The sequence below is a fragment of the Limanda limanda genome, chromosome 11 (assembly GCF_963576545.1).
Source record: "Limanda limanda chromosome 11, fLimLim1.1, whole genome shotgun sequence".
In the NCBI taxonomy this organism is placed as follows: Eukaryota; Metazoa; Chordata; class Actinopteri; order Pleuronectiformes; family Pleuronectidae; genus Limanda; species Limanda limanda.
Genome location: NC_083646.1, coordinates 6,171,742 through 6,193,795, shown reverse-complemented (window position 1 = coordinate 6,193,795; position 22,054 = coordinate 6,171,742). Strand labels below are relative to the sequence as shown.

At 40.4% G+C, this 22,054-nt stretch overlaps 1 protein-coding gene across 2 annotated transcripts; it reads right to left on the bottom strand.

Moving 5' to 3' along the window:
* Nucleotides 1–1,359: 1,359 nt before the first annotated feature.
* On the bottom strand, nucleotides 1,360–9,176 carry lsr (lipolysis stimulated lipoprotein receptor). Of its 2 annotated transcripts, XM_061081067.1 has the most exons (10): nucleotides 8,991–9,176; nucleotides 7,447–7,776; nucleotides 6,449–6,568; nucleotides 6,033–6,089; nucleotides 4,752–4,898; nucleotides 4,158–4,370; nucleotides 3,822–3,986; nucleotides 3,337–3,625; nucleotides 2,458–2,920; nucleotides 1,360–2,038 (listed from the first exon to the last, which is right to left on the bottom strand). In XM_061081067.1, the coding sequence occupies exons 1-10, from the start codon at nucleotides 9,034–9,036 to the stop codon at nucleotides 2,003–2,005; spliced, it is 1,866 nt and encodes a 621-aa protein (XP_060937050.1). In that variant the 5' UTR covers nucleotides 9,037–9,176; the 3' UTR covers nucleotides 1,360–2,002. The 2 variants fall into 2 exon arrangements, with proteins under 2 accessions (XP_060937050.1, XP_060937051.1); XM_061081068.1 differs by lacking the exon at nucleotides 6,033–6,089.
* Between the last annotated feature and the right edge of the window lie 12,878 nt (nucleotides 9,177–22,054).

Below are 22,054 nucleotides of genomic sequence, written 5' to 3'. Positions count from 1 at the left end.
AGCAGAGCTCTTACCTTATCAGCTGATCTGGAGCCAGTGAGGAGCTCAGCCGTCTTCTCTCCGTCGGCATTTGTTTTCTCTCCTGCTCTCCCTCCTCCCTCTCTCTCAGCTGATTGGATCTTTGGCAGTCAGAACCTGTGATGTACGACCAGTCGACTCTTTCACACTGAGCTCAGGCTTCAGATTTTCATTTCTGTAATGATAACGCAGAAATAATCATTTTTCCTTCTCTTTAAATTTGTAGTTGGGTCATCTTTTTCACAGGGTTTTCTGTGATCTGGTAACATGGAGAGCGCCATGAGAGGGACATTAACCCGATCAATCTGATGATCAGACAGCTGCTAAATTATCGTAGGCACTTGGAGATAAAACTGAAAGTGCATCCGAAGTGTCCCCAGCAACCTTTCATCTGTGCACAGGCTTCACTGCTCTGGTGTCATGGCGTCAAGTTCTGGCCAAATATTAATATGAATATTGGTGAAGATCCAGTCTTTAGATTTCAGCAACTAACTCAGAGTTTAGGAAAGAGGATGGTAACGTTTTCTTATTGATTAGATCAGTAAGTTAATACTTGTTTTTCCTGTGGCCATCGTTTGGTTCTAATTTTCAGCCAATTAATACATCACTGGTGCAATAACCTTCACAGTGGGACGTTTGAGCTTGTTTATTGAGCTGAAAAGGTCTCACAGGCTGACGTCTTCAAAGTTGGCTTTCCTTATTACTCAATGAGAAACCAAATTTAGCAACAGATTAACTTGTAATTGCTACATCCACCTGTGTGGGACTGTGGAGATGATCTGCACAAACATCAGTCACGGTCCTGAAGGAGCAGGGACCTGAGGACGTGTAGCTGGAGGAAGCCACAGAGAAGAAGATGGCCTTCTCATGTTAATATACACCCTTAATATTATTGAAGTACAATAGTTATTAAATTTACCCTTAAACCTTTTGTAGAACCACACCTCACACTCTTCTATTAAACACTGTATGTAATAGTGTGCAGTGAAGCCAGTGGAAACACTTACAAACATTTTATAAAATAAAAAATCACCATCTCAGGGAAGTTTACAAATACTAAAGGTTTACGTTGAAACTATCATGGAAGCGTTGATTAAACTCAACAGTCGTTTATGAAGCTGTAATTTATTATTAGTATATTTGAAAAAATCCTTAAAACTGAACTCTAAAGAACAGAAAGACCTATGAGTCTAATAAATCCGTTGTGTTGTGCTCTAATGAATGATTGTTAACATTTCAGTTTCTCTGCTGACACAATAAATTGTTCACTGCTCCATTAAATCACAGACCAGCATGATGGTGTCATCTAGTGGCTAAACACTGCAAGTCAAATACAGAAAATGACCTGGCAAGGGAGGCATTTATTGTAAAATCAGATTTCATCACATCACAATTCACATTTGCATATTACAAGAATACTACTGCTGTGCTGTACAATAAACTGGAGCTTAAAACTGAAATTCAGAGTAAAAAGGTAAATACAACTATTTTGTTCCCCCAGTTTTCTAAAAAGACTGAGTGAACAAACTAAAATCCACAGGTTCTTATAAAAACTGTTTTTTCACAATCAAAAAAGAAAAACTAAATAAGACATAACCCCATTAACCCCTAAAATCCTACATCTGTTTCTGTATCAAGGCCAGAGTTGAAACAAATCAGTTCTATGTGTTAACATTAACACCGTTACACGATTTATGTATCAACTCAAATCAACATGTTAAATTCTGTACACGCTAAGGCACTTGTGGCAGCCACAGTCTTTTATACATGAAAAGGCACAAAGTATTTAGTTTGTGCACCTATTTCCTTTTGGAAAAGTATACATACACATTCAATTTGTGATAGGTTTGTTAAGCGTTATAAAAAAAATCATCATTGCAAATTAGCGATGTGACTAATATTTACAGTTTTAAAAAAAATCAACTGGTCCATTTGTTAAGGCTGATTAAAGCTGCATTATCAGACACGATGTCCACGTCATGGTTTACACCACCAGGCTCTCCCGGCTCACAGCTCCATTCTGTAAGATAAGAAAAGTGATGTCCAGTTAAAAATGAACTCATAAATACAAAGAGGAATCTTCATTTTAACTCATTTTAGGAGCCTCAGTCAGGGTTTAAGAAAAAGCCTGGTAACATTTTGTATGTTTCTTATTGACAAGACCATGATAGCTCAAAGCTAATGACGAGTGACAAAAAAATCTTGTTTAAAAAATGTTAAGTTTACATTAAAAGTCTCAACACTGAGAGAAAACACAGAGAAACACTTTCTCTTTCACACACACGTTGTTTTTATGTTGAAAGCAAGATTCATAGAGTTGTTGCATTTTAACTAACGTCATTGTGTCCTATGTCGATCATCATCTTATTCTCAGTTGGCCTAGCTTTACTCTGATACAGTTTTCTTGAATGAAATGTGTTTCTTTTCGCTGTGACTCACCTTACGGAGGTTGGTTTTCCTTTCATCATCGCTGTAAGGTGGAGGTGGAGGAGGAGGGTAGTCATCCCGGCGACCAGGGTACCCAGAGGGCGGGCTCACAGGAAGAGCTGGGGGCCCGCGAGGTGCCCTCCCCCGGTCCGAGCGGTCACTCTCGCTGTCCAGGTGTTCCCGGCTGCGTGCCCGCTGCTGCTCGCCCATCTTCTTCCTCTCCATAGCCTCTCGCAACAAGCCGTCATCGTAATCCTCCCGTCCGCCCCTGGCACCGCCAGCGTACCGCCGATCCCTCTCCATGTCCATCAGGTCATCGCGGCTGCGGCTGCGTTTCCCAGAGAGGTCACTGGGGGGTCCTCCCTGTCCTCTTCGCCGATCTTCAGGGGAGTAGTCACGACGCCTGCGGTCATCAGCGACACGGTCGTAGCCGCCGCCGCCGCCGCGGGCACTGGTGCTCCACTCATCATCCGAACTGCAGAGACAAGGCAGCACATTTAGAGGAAACAGAAGATACCAGAGCTACTGTGTCATTTGATCTGCTACCGAATTGAGTTTAAGACAAGTTACAGTTGATATTAAAATATACCAGAGCTCTTTATTTAGCTGCTATTAAGCTTACTCATCAAGTCAGTTGTAGGTAAAAAAAAAAGGGACAAACTCCCTCAACATGACTGCGTTCACAAACATCATTTGTTGTTTAAATGAAACATGGAAGAAGTTTAGGTTGTTTCTAGAGAACATGCTGTAAATGAAATGATGCTGATAATATAGAGGTCTTGTTCTTACAGGAAAACAAGTCAAACTAAATTCCCTCTATCATTTATTATGTCTAATCAAAAATGAACCAAACAGGGTGGTAATGGCAATGATCTGGGACATAGGACTCACCCTCTCCTTCCTCTGGCATCACGGTGGGGGGAGTGGTTGTCCCGGTTGTAGCGGCGTCCGATGTCGTCGAGGTTATCCATGGAGCGGGCACGTTTATCCCCCATGTAGCCTCCACCGTGCCGTGGGTAGTCGTCACGGTGACGGCCTTGCTGGGAAACACTGCTGATGGTGCTCATGGCTTCATCCCGGTCGTAGAGTGTGGCCAAAGGTGGCGGCTGGGATCGACCCCCGCGGCCTCCTCGAGCCTCCACGCTATCGTGCAGGGAAGTGACTTCACTCATATTGTCCACTGAGGAAGGAAAAGAAAGAAGCAGAGAAGATAAGGAGAACAGGATAAAAGAAATGGTGTCTGGTTGAATGATACATAAACTAAAGGAGCTATCTAAAAAGGAACTAGAGTCATTAAGTCTTTATTTCTCTCCACAGTTATCTGTGGTGCAGCATGTAACTGGGACGTGAAGAGTGTGAAGTGATCGGTGACTCACTGCGGTTGAAGTTTGGTCTGGATGGATCCAATTTGGCCAGCTCTCGCTCCATGTAGTAAATGGCACGTGTGGCGTTCCCATCAGGGTCCACCTGGATACGGTACCCACTGCGGTCCCCTCCACCATCCTGGTCATGCAGCAAAGGCACCTGGGAGCCCTGTCCAACTGCACAGACAAAACAGAGCACATTATAACAAGTATTGAACTATTTTCAAAGGTGGATTTAAGGAAACTTGGGTTTTCAGTTAAACTGGTTCTCTGGATAATGGATGAGCGCTGGGTGGATGATAGAAATGATTTATCAGGCCTTTTTTAGTAAAGTTCACTAATTCTCACCTGAGCTGGCTCCATCGTAATCCCGACCGTAACCGTTGTGTGGAGGCGGGGGTCCAGCTCCATTGGGAAGAGGAAGCATGGGCATCGAAGGCTGCATAGGACCCCCGTACGCTGGCTGAGCATACATACTGGGAGCGTATTGGGTTTGAGCGTATTGGGTGTGAGCATACTGATTGGGGATGCCTTTCTTCACTGCTTTACCGGCCTCATACACTGTGAAATAATAAAAGACCATTAGTTGCAGTGGAGTGAAATGTAAAATCTTACTCTTTAAAATTAAAACACACTTATTAACTGTAATCATTCTGTAGTCTGGGTAGCTCTACTGCACATGCCCAGTGCTCGAGAATAAAAGTACAATCTACAACAGCACAACAATTAAAACAAAATAGAGAATGCAATTATCTCAGGATGATATAGAGTTGCCATTCACATAAACACTATCACTGTGCATTAAGCAATGTAATTATAGATCATGGCACGCTTCCTGCATGCTCTACCCAGAACCGGTCTGATGCAGAAAAATCTCCTGCTAAATTCCACATATGTGAGAGGAAAACAGTTTCTAGCACTTTCTTTAGTAGTGGTACTTACATGCCCGTGGGCAGCAGCAGCGGTCGGGGCAGCAGGGGCAGCTGATGTAGCAGCAGCAGGTGTGTGGACAGCACTGACACCAGCAGATCCCAATCAGGAGCAGCAGCAACAGGAACCCCAGCACCACCAGTAAAACCAAGAGCCAGTCTGTGTGGACCAAAAGGTATTATTAATATTACTATACATAAATCTATATTATCTTATATATTACTACAATTAAAGAATGTAAGCATTACACTTGTGTAAGTTTTTTAGACCAGAGCTCTGTTTCACTAACTGGGTCTGCTGCAAACGTTTGTGAAGCCAGACATATGTGAAACTCTGGGTTTTCTGTTCCAGACACTGACACAAGACACAAACTCTGAGTCCGTTACAAAAGAAACTAATGTGTAACCATAACCAGCTGGTTTCTCTCTGACATGAGGCTTTATTTCCTTGTTCATACTGTCGATGTGAAACTGCAAAAACTGTGTGCCTAAACCTGAAGGAGCGCACATTGTCAACATGCTGACACGCGTCACAGCTGCTGTGATACCATTTACAGATGGTCTCTACTTCGGTGTTTTGTCAAACCGGTAAAGCCAGTTCATTCAAGGTAAGATTTCACTCTGCATGTTCGCTCAGGCAGCTCATGCCACAAACATAAAATACAAAAACAAAAACTGTGTGTTTAACCGTACCAACTCTAATGGAAACTGGGTTAGCAAAGCACAGGAAATAAAATGAAACAGTATTTGGCTGTGTTTACTGATATGGAAAGAGTGTTCTTTTGTTGCAGCTGGACACCCACACACTATCTGCAGTCACTACTGAAAGTCACACATGGGAAACGAGCCATATTAAAGAAAGATAAACGGAGGTATAGTCTACAAGGAGAGAGTATGAGGAAGAGAAAGTTTGGAAGTGAGCAGAACAGTTTAGTTACAGAGGGGTGGGACGTGACTAAAATAAGACTCCATTACATTTTGGCGCAGATCCAGATCAGGGGACTGAACTTATAATTTGTTTATTTTTTGAAATTTTTTTTGTAGATTTCTCAAAGAATATTTCATGGACCTTGATAACCAAATCAGATGGAGCTTGTTGAATTAGATAAATTTTTTACCCCACAACAGGATATTTAGCTTATATTCAGGGGATAGTTCATTGCTACATCTTTGTTGTTCTATAAAGTACAATACTGGCCTGTAGTTCTGATGTGTAAGACATGTTTGCCAATTCTCACCCATCCCAATACCTGTGGTAAATCATGGCTGAGCTATATCAAGGGGCTTAAAATACCTTCCATTACCAGCAACTCAATCCCAGGCAGAAGGTCAGAATTATTTGACTTTCTCTCTGTGAAAGAAAGATAAAGCCACAATTACTTTAAAGTGCCCGGTGTTATCAGTCTACTTTTTACCACCTACAAACTATGAATAAAGATTTCTTTAAAACCGGGCTGGTGGCTAGTGTCGCCTCTCTTGACTGGAACTGTGCCCACAGGGGAATTCCGCTACTTTCATAATGTGTCAGACCAAGCGTACGTTAAACAATTGCTCTGTTGTTCTAAAAAACAAGTGGTCGTTTGCAGGTGCGTGAATGGTGTAAATGAGAAGAAAAGAAGAAGCACAGACAGGGGGAAAGCACAGACAGGAAAAGAAGCAGCAAACTGTCACAAACACTTTCACGCCACATCCGTCGGGTCTTGCACTTACCAAGAACAATTAGCTCTGTGTAGTCTTCACTATTTCCTGAAAGGTCCTGGGAAGAGACTACAGAACAAACGTAGACGCCGCTGTCGCCCCATGCCGTCTGTCCGAGGTTCAGGTCGGCATCTGAGACAAACAACAGATGAACAGGTTTGATACAATCTTACAATGGTGGGATCTTAAATTTACAGTGGTTAAGTATATTCGACTGGGGCATCTCTGCCCTCCAACTCCATTGCAGCTTAAATACATATTAAATTCAAAATTGTGGCATCATTATGGTGCTGGTCTTGATGGACTCTCGACTCAGTTCCTCGGTTCTTAGCTTAACTTTATTTTGATAAATAAACAGTGAAGAACAATCCAGAGATCATGTTATGTGGCCTCGTACAAATCTTCTTTCACAACAATATTTCTTTGCTTGGTTCACAATACAAAAATTCCATTTTGAACAAATTTGTAAAAGAGGATTTGAATTGAATTGTAGTTCTTGACTCTTACATCTTTATTTATCATGCATAGATTTTATTTAAAGATGGATGACACTTCTCCACCTCCTCCGAACATCCAGATATGAAGGCCTAGTAATTACCCAATCGTCTGCAAAGTAGCCATCTGGGGAATTGAGCAGCAGCCTGTCAATAAGTAAGTTTCAACCCATTTTTACAGCCCTAAATAACTAATTCATATCAAACTTAACTGATAGAAACCAACTCGGAGAAAAACTCATCAGGGTTCATGAACTATACTGCTGCCATCCAGGCAGAGGGAGGGGGGCGCTTTTCACCTCACGGGAGCTGTCCTGACGTCCATCTTTAAATACAGTGTGTAGTAAAAAGTCAGACGAAGCTCTGATTTAGTGATAACTGTTAAACTGGTGACTGAATAAAAAGGTGCAGCTATAAAAACTTTACGTATATCAATTACTTTTTAGAATACAATAACACATTTTAAATATATTTGTCAATTCAACACCCAGTTTCTTCCACTCATGTGTAACTCACTGTTTATGATGCTGATCTTGCGACCCTGATACTCTGACCCGAGAGACACCGCACTGGCTTGTTTGGAGGCCACTATCTGCACCGTCCTCTGGCTGTCAGCACACTCGATGTTGGGGTCGTAGTTGGGGTTGTTCTGAGTCAGGAGGTTCTCTGCGCTGTTGGGGTTCATCGCGGCCGCGATGGGGTCCCGGCAATATGATTTGTACTTCCATGTGATTACAGGCGGCTGAGAGGCGGTGGACTGGTAGTTACAGGTGAGGGTGACCGGCTGGAAGAGGATGGCGACGTACCTCTTGGTCGGGCACTGGACAGAGATGGCCATGGTGGACTCTACAAAAAGATAAAAAACAATGAAGATTTACATGAATGAGACTTGGTGGTAGATGATTATTACAACTATTTTTAAAATGTTACTCATATTTATAATATTGGATAAAGGCTCATAATTAGTTTGCGAAACCCCTTTGGGTGTGGTACATGACAAACAATATTTCTTCACCACTACTAGTATCTATGAAGAGTGGGTGTGATGAGTCACCTCAGACAGGCTTTGTGTTTTCGAAATTTTACGGCCAAGTAGATAAAAATACTTTTCTGAGAGTGGAGGAAGAATTTGAACATTTGAAACCAACGACTTTCGACCGTAACAAAAACACACACGGTCTCCAGGGAATCAGGTCACTGGAGACGCCCCCTGTGACAATTGATCTGCTCTGATTTAACTACACTTGCTCACTAGGCAACTCTGCCCATGTCGCTATTTTTAAATGTAAAAGCCCTAAAGGAACCATATGACGCAGCACCACAAGATGTGTGATAAGTGTGGTTTCAAGGTGGAATATTTATCTCGCAAATTTGATAAATTACTTAATAAATACATTCATAGATAAAGGGACAGGAATTAAGTTTGACATTGGATAAACAAGAGATATGTGTACAAATACATAAATATTTGTTTAATTTTCACTAATTGCATAGAAGTATTTTCAAATACTGAGTGAGTACTGAAACACAAAAACAAAAGTATAAATTGTGTTACTATAACAACATGTCACTTAATTCATAAACATTTATTATCTATCCTTATGGGTATTAGTTATAGTTTGTGTGTATATATATATATATTTTTAATTTCCATCCAATGTCCACAAACTACGATTGTAAATAGTTTAACAGTAAAAAATTGTAAATTGTGGTTGTTTTTGTGCTGCATTTTGTGATTTATTTCATTCAGATACTGATATGGTCTGAAAAAATAATCTTAACTAAGTAAAATGACATTTATCTGTAAGAAAACAACAATCGACCGGAAGAAGCGGTTTTATTTTGAAGTAACAGGTGTTTACGGTGTGTTTATTTGATAATTACATTAACATCCAAACAAAAACAATAACTTGTTTATTAAAAAAAATGCTCGGACAGTGACTATACAATAACAACAGAGTTATACATTTAGAGAAAACGAAGCAGTGTTTATCAGCGGACTTTTCCCGGAAGTGGGCCCACCCTGTTCGAGAGGGACAGAGAAGAACGGGAGAACTCACCTGTTGCCATCAAAGCGGCGATTATCACCGTCCACAACATCTTCATCCTCCTTTCTCTTGCTCTCCGTCGACTCAACTATCGTTCACACGTCAGATACACAAGCGAGGTCTTCAGCAGGAGCAGAATCTCTCATCACAGACGAACTTCACCTCAGCCAGGTAGCGTCGCGGCCATTTTGTGTGGGTGAGCTTCTGCTGGGCGGAGGGCGTGGCCTATCCTCCGTGCGGAGCAGCCCACAGGTGAGCCACCGCAGCCGGGTGGAGAGATCCAGAGGTGGGCGACTTGTTCCGGTCCGTGACGGGTTGATTTGACTGTACGAACCGGGTGGTAAGAAAGAGACGAGTCCCGGGATACAGACACAAAAACCCCGTTGTCGATATAGTGTCGTGTAGCGGAGTTGTGGGACGGAGGAACAGCAGCGTGGACCCCATAAGTTGGTACGATCCAGACAGCGATAACACGATGGAAGGACTGTTTGTTAATGTTCAATCCGTGTGTGCGTGTTGTGTGCGTGTGTGCGTGCGTGTGTGTGTGAAAAAGTTGAATAAACTCTACTCAACAATCCTCAAATCTATTCTATGCCGGGGAGTTAATGCCACAACCTTTATGTGAAAAGTAAATTAAAGAATAAGCATATAAATGGGAAGTAAAATGTATTTATTATATATATATATATATATATATATATTATAATTAAATATAAATGAAGGGCAAACACAAAATACCACAACCACCCTGTAAAGGCCTATGTTTTTTTTCTGTCTTATTTTTGTGCCCTTGTATTATTTGTTTTCTGTTTATTTTATTATTGTTACTACCATGATTTATTTGTTTTGTTTGTCTCTTTCTCCACACACTGTGTCCTACTACCCATCTATATCCCTAGGACATTTTCCATTTAAACACACTGAACTTGTCAGGACCAGTGGACCTGATGGGGACAAAGCTAGATATTCAGATTAGCTAAATTAAGCTAAACTGAATATATGAGGTCCTGGTTTATGGGTTTAGGTCAAGATTAGGATTAATTATGATTTGGCAATAGTTAAGATTAGAGATAGGGTTTTGGTTAGGGCAGTCCACAATGAACAGAAGTCAATGTCTTAATAAGGATAGCTGTGCATCACAGTGCGTGTGTGCGTGCATGAAACCACTATTTCCAAGCACTGGCAGCAGTTAAAAAGTGGTTCAGCTTTTGCACCTGCAACATAAAAATTATGCTTGTACATGAATGCATGCCTAAATATAATGCAATGATGCAAAGTATAATTGCAGAGTGAGTATTTGTACCTTTTACTGTTGCTAACAGGTCTTTATTTTTACTTGTTTTAAAGGCACGGCTCTAATTTGCAACAGTGCCCCGACATGTTAAGGATTACTTCCTCCACCACCTACATCACTATTGCCAGGTGCAGTGTCAATCTTACAAATAACGACAGAACCTCAGCCTTTTTACAGTCATTTTAATAAAACAAACCAGGCGACATACCCAGACAGTTATGCAGAAAGTATTGAGTATATAATCATGATTAAGCTGAGAGCCGTCTAAAATAGCAAATGAAAGACAAATAATACATTATATAAATTAAAGTCTTTGAGTGTTGATCAGACAATAAATAAGCATTATGATGACAGAGTATAAACAGCATGATTATTTTTTAAATGACATGTTGATTAATTGATGAATGAAACAATTACACTGCAGATTAATGAATAATACAGTATGCAGTTATGTTCTCTACATGGCAGCTACAGAAAGCTTAAAAAGAAAGACATATAAAAAATATTATTATAACCAATATTGCTCAACCCTTGAAAGTACCAACTATAAAATACAATTTCTGGGACTGCAAAGCAGCACTGAGCGGGCCCAAGCACATGCATTTTGAAGCGTTGCATGCGTTTTGCCTGAAAAAAATAAATAGTGACTGAGAAAATATTGACACATAGAGCTGTTCAGGCTTGGACTCTGATCATGAGACAGAAGTTTGGGGGTGATAGAACGATGCAAAGTGGAGTTATGACAACATCGTCTTCTTTGGCAAAGGATGAACCTTCGCCGTATCTCAATGTTTCCACGGTTTGAGGAAATGTCCCTATTCTGATAGAGAGACGTCACCTTTGCAAGACATAAAGATTCCTTTGATCTTTGACCACTGACACTGTCACTGCAGGAGTGGAGTTGTTGTTTACTGCTCAGCATCGAAGGATTCATGGTCCATGTATGTCCGCGATACAGAACATCGTGTTTTATTGGCGTGTAATCAAACTTTGACGCAACGCCACGGTCACACCGTGTGACGAAAAATTGATCTTTGAGTTAGTTTGTATCTCTGTCTTGTGATGACACTCGTCTCAATTTGAAGTTGATGTGATGTAAGCCCTGGTACAAGTACCTCAAAGTAAAAATGTGGAATATGGCAAAAATGGCCACTTAATGCATAATAGCCGGCTTCCTGTTGCACCTATGAGAGAGTGACGTAGTGAGAGAGAGACTTGGGGAGAGAGTGACTTGGGGAGAGAGTGACATAGTGAGAGAGTGACGTAGTGAGAGAGCGACTTGGGGAGAGAGTGACTTGGGGAGAGAGTGACATAGTGAGAGAGTGACATAGTGAGAGAGCAACTTGGGGAGAGAGTGACTTGGGGAGAGAGTGACATAGTGAGAGAGTGACATAGTGAGAGAGCGATGTAGTGAGAGAGCGACGTAGTGAGAGAGCGACTTGGGGAGAGAGCGACTTGGGAAGAGAGCGACTTGGGAAGAGAGTCGCCTCTTCTGTTTCCTTTTTGATCACACACTTCTTCACTGACGACCACTTTAAACCCTATTTTCAAAAGAAAGTGTGTCACATGTAAACCTATTCAATTGAACACATTCAAAGCCGACTAGTGGGACCATGAACCCACTCCTGTATTTTTGGAATTAATATTTTAAAATAATATTTGACAGCTGAGATTGAAGTCAGACATCCAGTAGCCTGTAACTATCAAAAATTAAATAATTTTGCACCAAAAACTATTTATTCAATGGTGGAAACAGAAATGCGAATGAAATATGGGGTCATTAAAGAAATTAAAGTAAAAGAAGCATTAAAATAAAGAAGGATTCCAACTTACGTCAAAAGCACGACGAGCACAGTCAAAAAGAAATCTGCCAAATGAAAAAAAGATGGCTGTCATGCAGAATCAAGGAAAAACAATATGGCCACTGGCAAGTTAACTCGATTTGTAATAGAATTGAAACTTGAGTTAAATACATACTGCTGGTAATCAATCCCACACAACTGCGGGGCTGCTGGTGTTCATCTGGAAACTTGAGGGAACCTGAAGAAATTAAAACAGCATCAGAAAGAGAGACGAATATTTCATGTCTTACTACATTAAGACATTTTATATAAAATAAAAACACTGACATTAATGATTCCATGATGGCAAAAGCTTTTAAAAGAGATTAAAGGTTGCAGTCACATACAATACAACAGCACTTTTATTGAATAAAAGTTTAAGATCAATGGGTGGTGCTTCACCACCCATTGATTGATTGATTTCAGAGAAATAAAGAGTATATAACTCCACCAACGAGGTTATGTTTTAACTGAACATGTGAGACCACGTGTGAATAGGAGTAAAGCTACCTAGAAGTAACAGAGACAAGCGTGAGTATCAAAATAAAAAAGGGAGTGACATAGATCATGCAACAGGAAATGATCTGTGTGAGTCAATCCATGACAAAAAGTGATTTTGATCTAACCGAATAGTCGCTAAGGACATAAGCATGGCTTCGATGTCCATGATGACAACACTTTCAAGTATGGTATTATGATAGATGTAGTTTTCATACAAGCAAATGACTCAGGCATATCTCCATTTCTTTCTAGGTTTGACTAACCGTGCATACTCTTCACTCGTGGTTTTAAAATGCATCCTTTACAACAGCAACTGCACCTAACGCATTTGTAAGAACTGAAACACAAATGGGTTGAAAGTAACATGTAAGAAACCCCAAAACCGTTTCAATGACTAAAACACAGAGCCGTTAGAAGTGGTTGCACAATATCAGCAGGGAAGAATGAGAAGGACGGTGTTGAAGTTTATTTTGATGGAAGGTAAAATATGGGGGGTACTCAATAGCCTTAAATGGTGTAAAAGTTAGAATTATTGTATTTGATGTATTTAACTTTGAATTTAACATTCTTTCAAGTTGATCAAATATGAAGATACCGATGTTGTATGTGTGGAGTAAAGTATGTTGGGCATGGTTTTTCCAGTAAGACTTGCTATTTAAATGTCATGGCGGATTTATTCAGCATTAACCTCGATCTAGAGCTTTGCGTTTGATCATACTCACAGTCAGAGGAGATGTCTGAAATCTGGTCTCCATCACTGGACTCCACCTCCAGGTTCCCTACTTCCCCTGAGCACATGATACTGATGTTGGTTTGTTCTTGGCACACAGAGCAATTCACGGGAGGCCGTGAGGAGATTGCAGAGCATTCTGGAAATGCTTGACCATCTCTATCGTACAATTTCTTGTTATTCTTTCCATATATGACCGACAACTTTGGGCACTGCTGCTTGTCCTTGCAGGTAAAGCACTGAACTGTGAAAGAAGAGCAGAAGATTGATGAGTAGCAAATGACCTCATGTGCAATATGTGTAATGTTTTTTCATCCTCATGTGTAATATCCCATATTACCTACTACTATCTATTTAATTACTTAACACTTGTTTAGTATTAGTTTTACTGTTTCTTTTCATTTTATTCTCATTTCTAATGGTATTTACGATCAGGCACTGGTTCTGCATTACTAGTCTGTACACATTTTATACTTTTATTTTTTAAGTAAGGCTTAATCCACTATTGCTTTAATCGCTGTATTCTATTATAAACATGTTGTTGACACTGTAATCTTGGAGCAAGCTGGCCCAAGAATTTCCTTCTGTATTAATAAAGTCTCATTTGATCTCATAGCACAAAAAAGTGCGAAAAAACATTCTTGCAGTGATGTTACTTGAAAGTTACAGCATATTTGTGTAATCGAGACTTTTACAAAATGTCTTAACTTACTATTTTCCTGTCCAGGTGGAGTTGGTGCTATGTATGGAAGAAAAAAAAAGTAACAGTTTTTAGCCAACCCTATGTAAAAGTAATCTTAGCTTCCATGCATGACACAAAGTAAACAAATAAGTAGAAGGCTCCCCTGTGTACCGGATGCGACACTTAATATATTGCAGTATATAAATGTTTCCATACATACCAGGGAATCCCCCAGGGACCAGAACAATGATAACCAATGCCAGAGGGTACACTGGAAACACAGACAAAGACTAAATTTAACTTTGTGCATTACTGTAAATAATAACAGACACATAAGTAACATGATAATTATCTACTGGAATGTGTAATTCATCTGCGCAGCTCGTCTGCACAGGAGAACATGCTGACGTAATATGACAAGTAGTGCATTGCACGGTTTCCGGTTTCTCCTGTGACTCACTGAACTATCTCCGATGCTAACACGGATATTTCTCTATACTACTGCGACCACATCGCCGATCTATAGCTTCACTTCCCCGCATACCAACCCCGAACTCTGTGGTACTTTAGCGACTCGGTGTTTTTTCCATCTGCGTTTCGCCGGACTTCTCCGTTAGCTCTAGCTAGCCACCCCCGCTAGCCTTCAACTAGCTTAGCATCCGGCTAGCAGTCAGTCCCTCAACCATAGACTGTATATATAGCCCTCAACTGGTCCCGAGCAGCCGGGAGCCCACTGCGGCTTGGTGGCTGTCCGGAGGGGGCATGGTGCTTTAGCGACTCGGTGTTTTTTCCATCTGCGTTTCGCCGGACTCCTCCGTTTGACCTTCGTTAGCTCTAGTTAGCCACCCCCCGCTAGCCTTCACCTAGCTTAGCCTCAGGGCTAGCTGACTCCCGATCAGCCGGGAGCCCATGGCGGCTTGGTAGCTGTCCGGCGGGGACATGGTGCTACACCCGAGGCCACGATTAGAGACATTTCAAACAGATCCCCTCCACCCGGTGAGAAGCTAACCCTGGTAAGCTGCTGGGTAAAGATAAACCTAAATACAGTAGGATCGTAATTCACGGATCGTAATAAAGTTGATGTGGGGTCCGTGTGCGCTTTACTTGTCTCCGGACCTCTTCCTAGCAGGACAGGTGATGACCACATGTTGTCTTTTAGCCGCTGACTGTCCAGGTGCTGTCCAATAAAATGTGCCAAGGGTTTGAAGACACTGGGTAAGGTTTTTGGAGGAAACCTGGTCTTTTTGTGGGAGACGTCGTTCAGCCCACTTGTGATGGAATGAGCTCCCCATTGGCATCCGGACATCAGGGGGGTTACACCATCCTACATAAATAAAAACACCTCCTCTTCCTCTACGCCTTGAATATGGCACTTCCTTATAGCACTTTGTAGTTTTGCTTTATTTTTGAAGAAATTGTACTTTCTTGATTCTTGTTGTTCTGGGTTTGTACCCTCGGGCTGAATGCACTTATTGTAAGTCGCTTTGGATAAATGAAATGTAATGTAATGGGGCATCTCTTAGAGGTGGGACCAGGACGCAGAGCAACACACTTTACGTTCCTTCTGGATGAGTCACACAAACACAACCCCATAGAGACTTATTTAAATCATATGATAAGAGAAGGAGATTACCACACACAAAAAAATCCTAATAAAAATGTACACAACCATCTGCAACAACACAACGAAGAGAATTAAATGTAAACATAAGATCACTGTCACCAAAGGCTGTTTTAGTAAATGATCTAGTCTCAGATCACAACATTTATTTATTGTCCCTGGCTGAATCCTGGCGAATATGTCATCCTAAATTAATCTACTCCCCCAAGTTATATAAATACACATTCCCCGAGGAGGTGGAGTTGCTGCGATTTTCAACTGCAGTCCATCAATAAATCCTAAACGTCAATTAAGCTACACCTTATGTGGAAGTCGTGTTCTTTAGTCTTCCACATCATCCAAGTTTACCCTTCTCCGGGGGCTTATTTTGAAAATTTGAACGGAATTCCCTGAGTTTTTATCAAGCCAAACCTAAACACAGATGCAGTAATTATTGTCAGTGACTTTTATATTCATATTGCCAGTAATAATGATAGCCTTAGCGTAGCATTTATTTAGATAGATAGAGTACTTTATTCATCCCCGAAGGGAAATTAAGTCGTCATAGCAGCCGGTATATTTGAATACAATACAATACAATACAATAAAATACAAAATATTGAGGTAGAAAGAGTAAAAAATAGAAACACAAGATAAATAGATAGATAAGGTGCAGTGGCAAGATGATGGTAATAGTACTGATGATATGATGGTAATGTTATTGTTAGACAGTATATAAAAATAGTACAGTATATATAGTATATAATATAAGATAATATATATTTATATATGATAGTAATTATACCAATATAATAGCAGTATATAGTAATAATGGCAGCAACAGTATATATAATAATAGTAGTAATATAATAATAATAATTATAACATGTACACATGATTAAATATGTGTATATAGACTTATATATCCAAGGAATATACAGAGAGTATGATATAATATATGATATATAGTAGAGGTATAAATATAAGTATTTGACTATACAATAGATAATATACTATGAGTGCAAGAATATGTAGACAGAGTGTGCAAAAGACAATATTATTGTATAGAATGATATATAATATCAATATGGTTTATATTAACACATATCACATATGATGTGAAGTAAGTGTATATGGAGCGGAGTGTTGTAGAGGGTACACAGTGCAAGGAGACAGGTGTATTTCAGTACTACACTCAATTGGTTTCAGTCAGTGTGTATATAGTAGGGGTTATGGTTGTTGAGCTATATTGAAGCCACGTCCAGTGTTACAGATTTTTTGTTTATTTCTTTTTGTTGAGTTTCCATTGTTCTGTTCTTTTATAATTGTGTATATAACAAGGTGGGGTATTGTGTTGGGTGTGCGTGTCTTCTTGTGGGGTGGGATGTCGAGGAGTAGTGCCAGAGACAGGTACCCACGTTCTTTGCTCTCGCCACTTTTGTTATTTAAATATTGTAAATAGTGTAATAAGTGACTATAGATATTAATAAATGTTGTTCTAGTGATTAAACATCAATTTTTCGTGTTGAACGTTTTTTCAGTTTCTTAGTTGATCTGCATGTGGATGTGGAGATGTGTCTAGACATGTCTGCTGTGGTGCACATGTATCATTAGTTTAGCAATATCTTTATGACCTCCTTTAATGATAAAAGTCTAACTATTAGAAATAAAATCAACCATCTCCTGCCCTCAGTTGTTGACATTAATACCCCTGCTACTAAATTCTGCCACAGTCAATCGGTTAAATCTGTCTTCATTTGATAAAAACTACTCGTACAGTTAAAATCTTTGACAATGAACCAAAGTGAAGAGCAGCAGCAGTGAAATAAAAGTGCGTACGTGCAGCATTACAAGCCATGTAGAAAAATAAACACAACATAACAGGTGGTCTAGGTTTAGTTTGTTGTTGGTGAATAAATGACTAATTTCCTTACTAGAATGAATGAATGAAACCTGGTGTCGGAGTCAAAGCACTTGCGAGTGCCGGTTTGAGGAACCACATTCAGTCAAATACTGAGAATCAAGAACGCCTGCATTCTGAAAGTCAAATAAAAATAAATAGTTACACTTACTACTTGGCCGAGGATAGACAGAGTGATCTGTTGAGTGACTCATTGTTGTCAAAATGAGCTGCAAAGAAATCCGCAACCTGAAAAGCAATCTGAAACCTAAGATATGACAATGGGCGGATCAAGGAAATGATGACATCCCAGGGCACCATTATGGGACCAAGACTCCATTTTAGCCTCAGAGAGGTAAGGGTATTTTGAGGAAAAGGAGAGAACCAGTTCACGCCTGAGACGAAAATGCAAATGTGAATATAAAGTTTGTCTGTGCTTTTATTTCTTCAGATTTTTACTAGTTCAGAATCAGAATCAGAAAGGATTTAACTTAAGCTGTGACATGCTGTGTGAACTGGAAAACAGCATCACACCACTTCCTCTTATCTTTCGGTTAGGGCATGAGACTGTATTCTCCGTATTTTGTCTAGATGTGGTTACATTTGCTGACTGAGAATCAGAGGGGGGGGGGGGGGGCATGAATTCCATCGTCAAAGACGGTAACCGATAAAGACGAGCAGATGAGCCACGTTCGAATAATCAGTCTCACGTCCTCAAGTCCTGTTAATTCAAAAGACTGTTTCATTTGAATAATTGGTACAAGGATTTGTACTTATCTCATGTTCCGGATCTCAGGGGATTACTGGCTGTCAGGCAGGGGTATAACCAGGAATACAAGAAATTCTTATTTTTACAACAGTACACACAAAACAGGATTGTTATACTTGACATATAGTAAAGGTATTTTAATCTTACCCAGTTTAGATTTCTAATAGAGATTTTGACTATTTGAGCAGAAAAGCCCCAAAAGACCAGAATCAGGAAACATTACAGAGGTTCAGAAACAGCAGACATTTGATCCTGGGTCATTTTTGGAGCTTGTTCAGAAAAACAAATGCACCTTTTTTTCTTATAGAGATGGATTTCCTTGAAGTGCCTGCAGTTAAATTTTATATTTAAGGTGGAGAGGTGGAGAGCGGATGGAGCTTGTGACTGTATGAGTCACCGTGGCATCTACAGCTGGTGAGTGATTCCCGTTGATTCACTGTAAGTTGGTGTGAAGCAACGTAAACATAAAACGTTGTGATGAAACTGAAACTTATAGAGATGGATTTTCCCAGCAAAAAAAAGAAGACGGTTTATATGCCCCACAATGGGGGAAATCTGAAGTGTTACAGCAGCAAAGGGGGATTGTAAAAAACACTCAACACAGATCATAATACCCCTTGGAGCCCTAACTATAATCAAAGAAAACCATACTTCTCAAACTGGACCAACCGGGGGGAAAAATCAGTACATCACAATGGTTGGATCTTTTAGCAAAACAGATATCAAGGGAACAACAATAAACAGCAACAACAAAAACCGTTTGAAAAGTTCAATAAACTCTACTCAACAATCCTCAAATCTTTTTTATTGCCAGGGAGTTAAAGCCACAACACACGTATGTGCAAAGTAAAGTAAAGAATAAGCATATAAATGGGAAAAAGGGAAAGCAGAGGAGGAAAAGGGGAAAAAATAAATTATATTTTATAATTACATATAAATTATTATAAAGGACATTTTCCATTTAAACACTGAACTTGTCAGGACCAGTGGACCTGATGAGGACAAAAGCTAGATAATGAGGTCCTGGTTTAGGTCAAGATTAGGATTAATTAGTATTTGGCAATAGTTAAGATTAGAGATAGGGTTTCGGTTAGGGCTGTCCACAATGAACAGAAGTCAATGTCTCAATAAGGATAGCTGTGCAAACACAGTGTGTGTTTGCGTGTGTGTGTGCTTGCGTGCGTCAAACCACTATCTCTCAGCACTGGCAGCAGTTAAAAAGTGGTTCAGCTTTTGCATCTGCAACATAAAAATTATGCTTTTACATGAATGCATTCCTAAAAGTATAATGCAGAATTAGTATTTGTACCTGTTACTGTTGCTAACAGGTCAAAACGTCTCGCCATCTGAACAGTTTTTTCCCCGTGGCAGTGGGGCTCACAAACAAGCCCCCTGCACCACACTGACTCTGCATCTCACTGACTCTACCCCACCAGCCCCCGCCCCCCTGCACATAATTTATAATTTATAACTTATATATTAATGGCACTATCACCAATCTCTGCACCTTCGCACAGCACGTGCCCATAACTCTTTTACTCTGTTACTGTATATATATGTATATACTTTATTCTACTTTATTTTATTTTATTTATTCTATTTCTTATATATTGTTGTTTTTCTTATATTGTTGTTTTTATGTTCAGTGCACCAACGACACCAAGTCAATTTCCTATATGTGCAAACATACCTGGCAAATAAAAGAATTCTGATTCTGATTCTGATCTGATTTATTTGCTTGTTTTAAATGCATGGCTCTAATTTGCAACAGTGCCCAGACATGTTAAAGATTACTTCCTCCACCACTTACATCACTATTGCCAGGTGCAGTGTCCAAAAAAGCAATTGAAAGAGAAGTAGTACATGATTTAAATTAAAGTCTTTGAGTCTTGATCAGACAATAAACAAGCATTATGGTGACAGGGTATTACAGTACATTCCATTTAGCTTACACTTTTATCCAAAGCGACTTATTCCAGCATTTAGGAGCCAGGAGAGCAAACACTCTGGATTTTGATGAGTGTTTAACTTGCAGTGAGGGAGCAACAAGCCGATTGGCAGAAGCAGAGCGGAGTGGACGGTCTGGGGTGTAACGTTTGACCACGTCCTGGATGTAGACTGGACCTGATCCGCTCGGTACACAAGTACTAATGTTTTGAAACGGATGCGGGCAGCCACTGGTAACCAGTGGGAGGAGTGGAGTAGTGTGAGTGAATTAAGCTTAAAGATCAGTCAAGCTGCTGCATTCTGGATGAGGTGCAGAGGTCGGATGGCACTAGCAGGTAGTCCTGCCAGGAGGGAGTTACAATAGTCTAGTCGTGAGATGACCAGAGCCTGGTCCTGAACCTGCACTGCCTTCTGAGTGAGAAGGGGACGTATTCTCCTGATGTACAGCATGAATCTACAGGACCGCATTGTTACAGCAATGTTGGCAGTCAGGCAGAGTTGGCTGTCGAGTGTGACACCCAGGTTCCTAGCAGTCTGAGTGGGGGTTAACACGAAGTTGACAAAGTTAATAGTCAGGTCATGGGTGGGAGAGTCTTTCAGTCTTGTCAAGGTTAATCTTCAGGTGATGTGCAGACCTCCACTGAAAGATGTCAGTCAGACAGGCAGAGATTCGTGCTGCTACCTGTGTTTCAGATTGGGGAAAACAGAAGATTAGTTGGGTGTCATCAGCATACCTATGGTAGGAAAAGCCTTGTGAGTGAATGACAGAGCCGAGAGAGTTGTTGTACAGAGAGAAGAGGAGGGGACCCAGGATGGAACCTTGAGGGGCCCAAGTAGTGAGAGGACAAGGGCCAGACACAGATCCTCTCCAAGTAACCCTGTAAGTGCGGTCATCAAGGTAAGAAGAGAACAGGGAGAGAGCAGGGAGAGAGCAGAGCCTGAGATACCCAGGTCCTGAAGGGATGAAATCAGGACCTGGTGGTTCACTGTGTCAAATGCAGCAGAGAGGTCTAGAAGGATGAGGACAGAGGAGAGAGAAGCTGCTCTAGCAGTGTGAAGCTGCTCAGAGACAGCAAGGAGGGCAGTCTCAGTTGAGTGACCTGCCTTGAAACCAGACTGGTGAGGGTCAAGAAGGTTATTATGGTGAAGATAGGAGAAGAGTTACTCGGAAGTTACTCTTTTTAAAATAAAATGCTCTTGAATCATTTATGAATGAAACAATTACACTGCAGATTAATGAAGCCTTGTTATCAAATAGCAGTTGTCCCACACACAGCAATACAGTGTGCAGTTATATTATCTACATGGCAGCTAAAGAAAGCTTAAATAATTAAGACTTGACATCAAAACATTAAATGAAAGAGCTCAATAAGTCGTAGATCAGAATGACTTGGTGAGAGTCGCCTCTTTTGTTTCCTTTTTGATCCCACACTTCTTCACTTTCTACCACTTAAAATCCTTTTTCAAGAGAAAGTGTGTCACTTGTAAACATATTCAATTGAAAACATTCAAAACCCACCGGTGGGACCATAAGCCCACTCCTGTATTTTTATTTTTAATATTTAAGACTAATATTTTACAGCTGAGATTGAAGTTAGACATCCTGTAACCTGTAACTATCAATAATAGAATAAATTTGCACCAAAAACTGTTAACTCAACTGTGAAAACAGAAATGCGAATGAAACATGGGGTCATTAAAGAAATGAAAGTAAAAGAAGCATTAAAATAAAGAAGGATTCCAACTTACTTGTCAAAAGCACGACGAGCAGCACAGTCAAAAAGAAATCTGCCAAATGAAAAAAGATGGCTG

What these genes read in the sequence shown, in the direction of transcription:
- lsr (XM_061081067.1), bottom strand. Translation starts at nt 9,036, where the DNA reads ATGAAGATGTTGTGGACGGTGATAATCGCCGCTTTGATGGCAACAG. An exon ending in CGCCGCTTTGATGGCAACAG is followed by an intron (nt 7,777 to 8,990) that starts GTGAGTTCTCCC and finishes ATCTTTTTGTAG; the next exon opens with AGTCCACCATGGCCATCTCT. An exon ending in GGAAAACCAACCTCCGTAAG is followed by an intron (nt 2,039 to 2,457) that starts GTGAGTCACAGC and finishes CTTATCTTACAG; the next exon opens with AATGGAGCTGTGAGCCGGGA.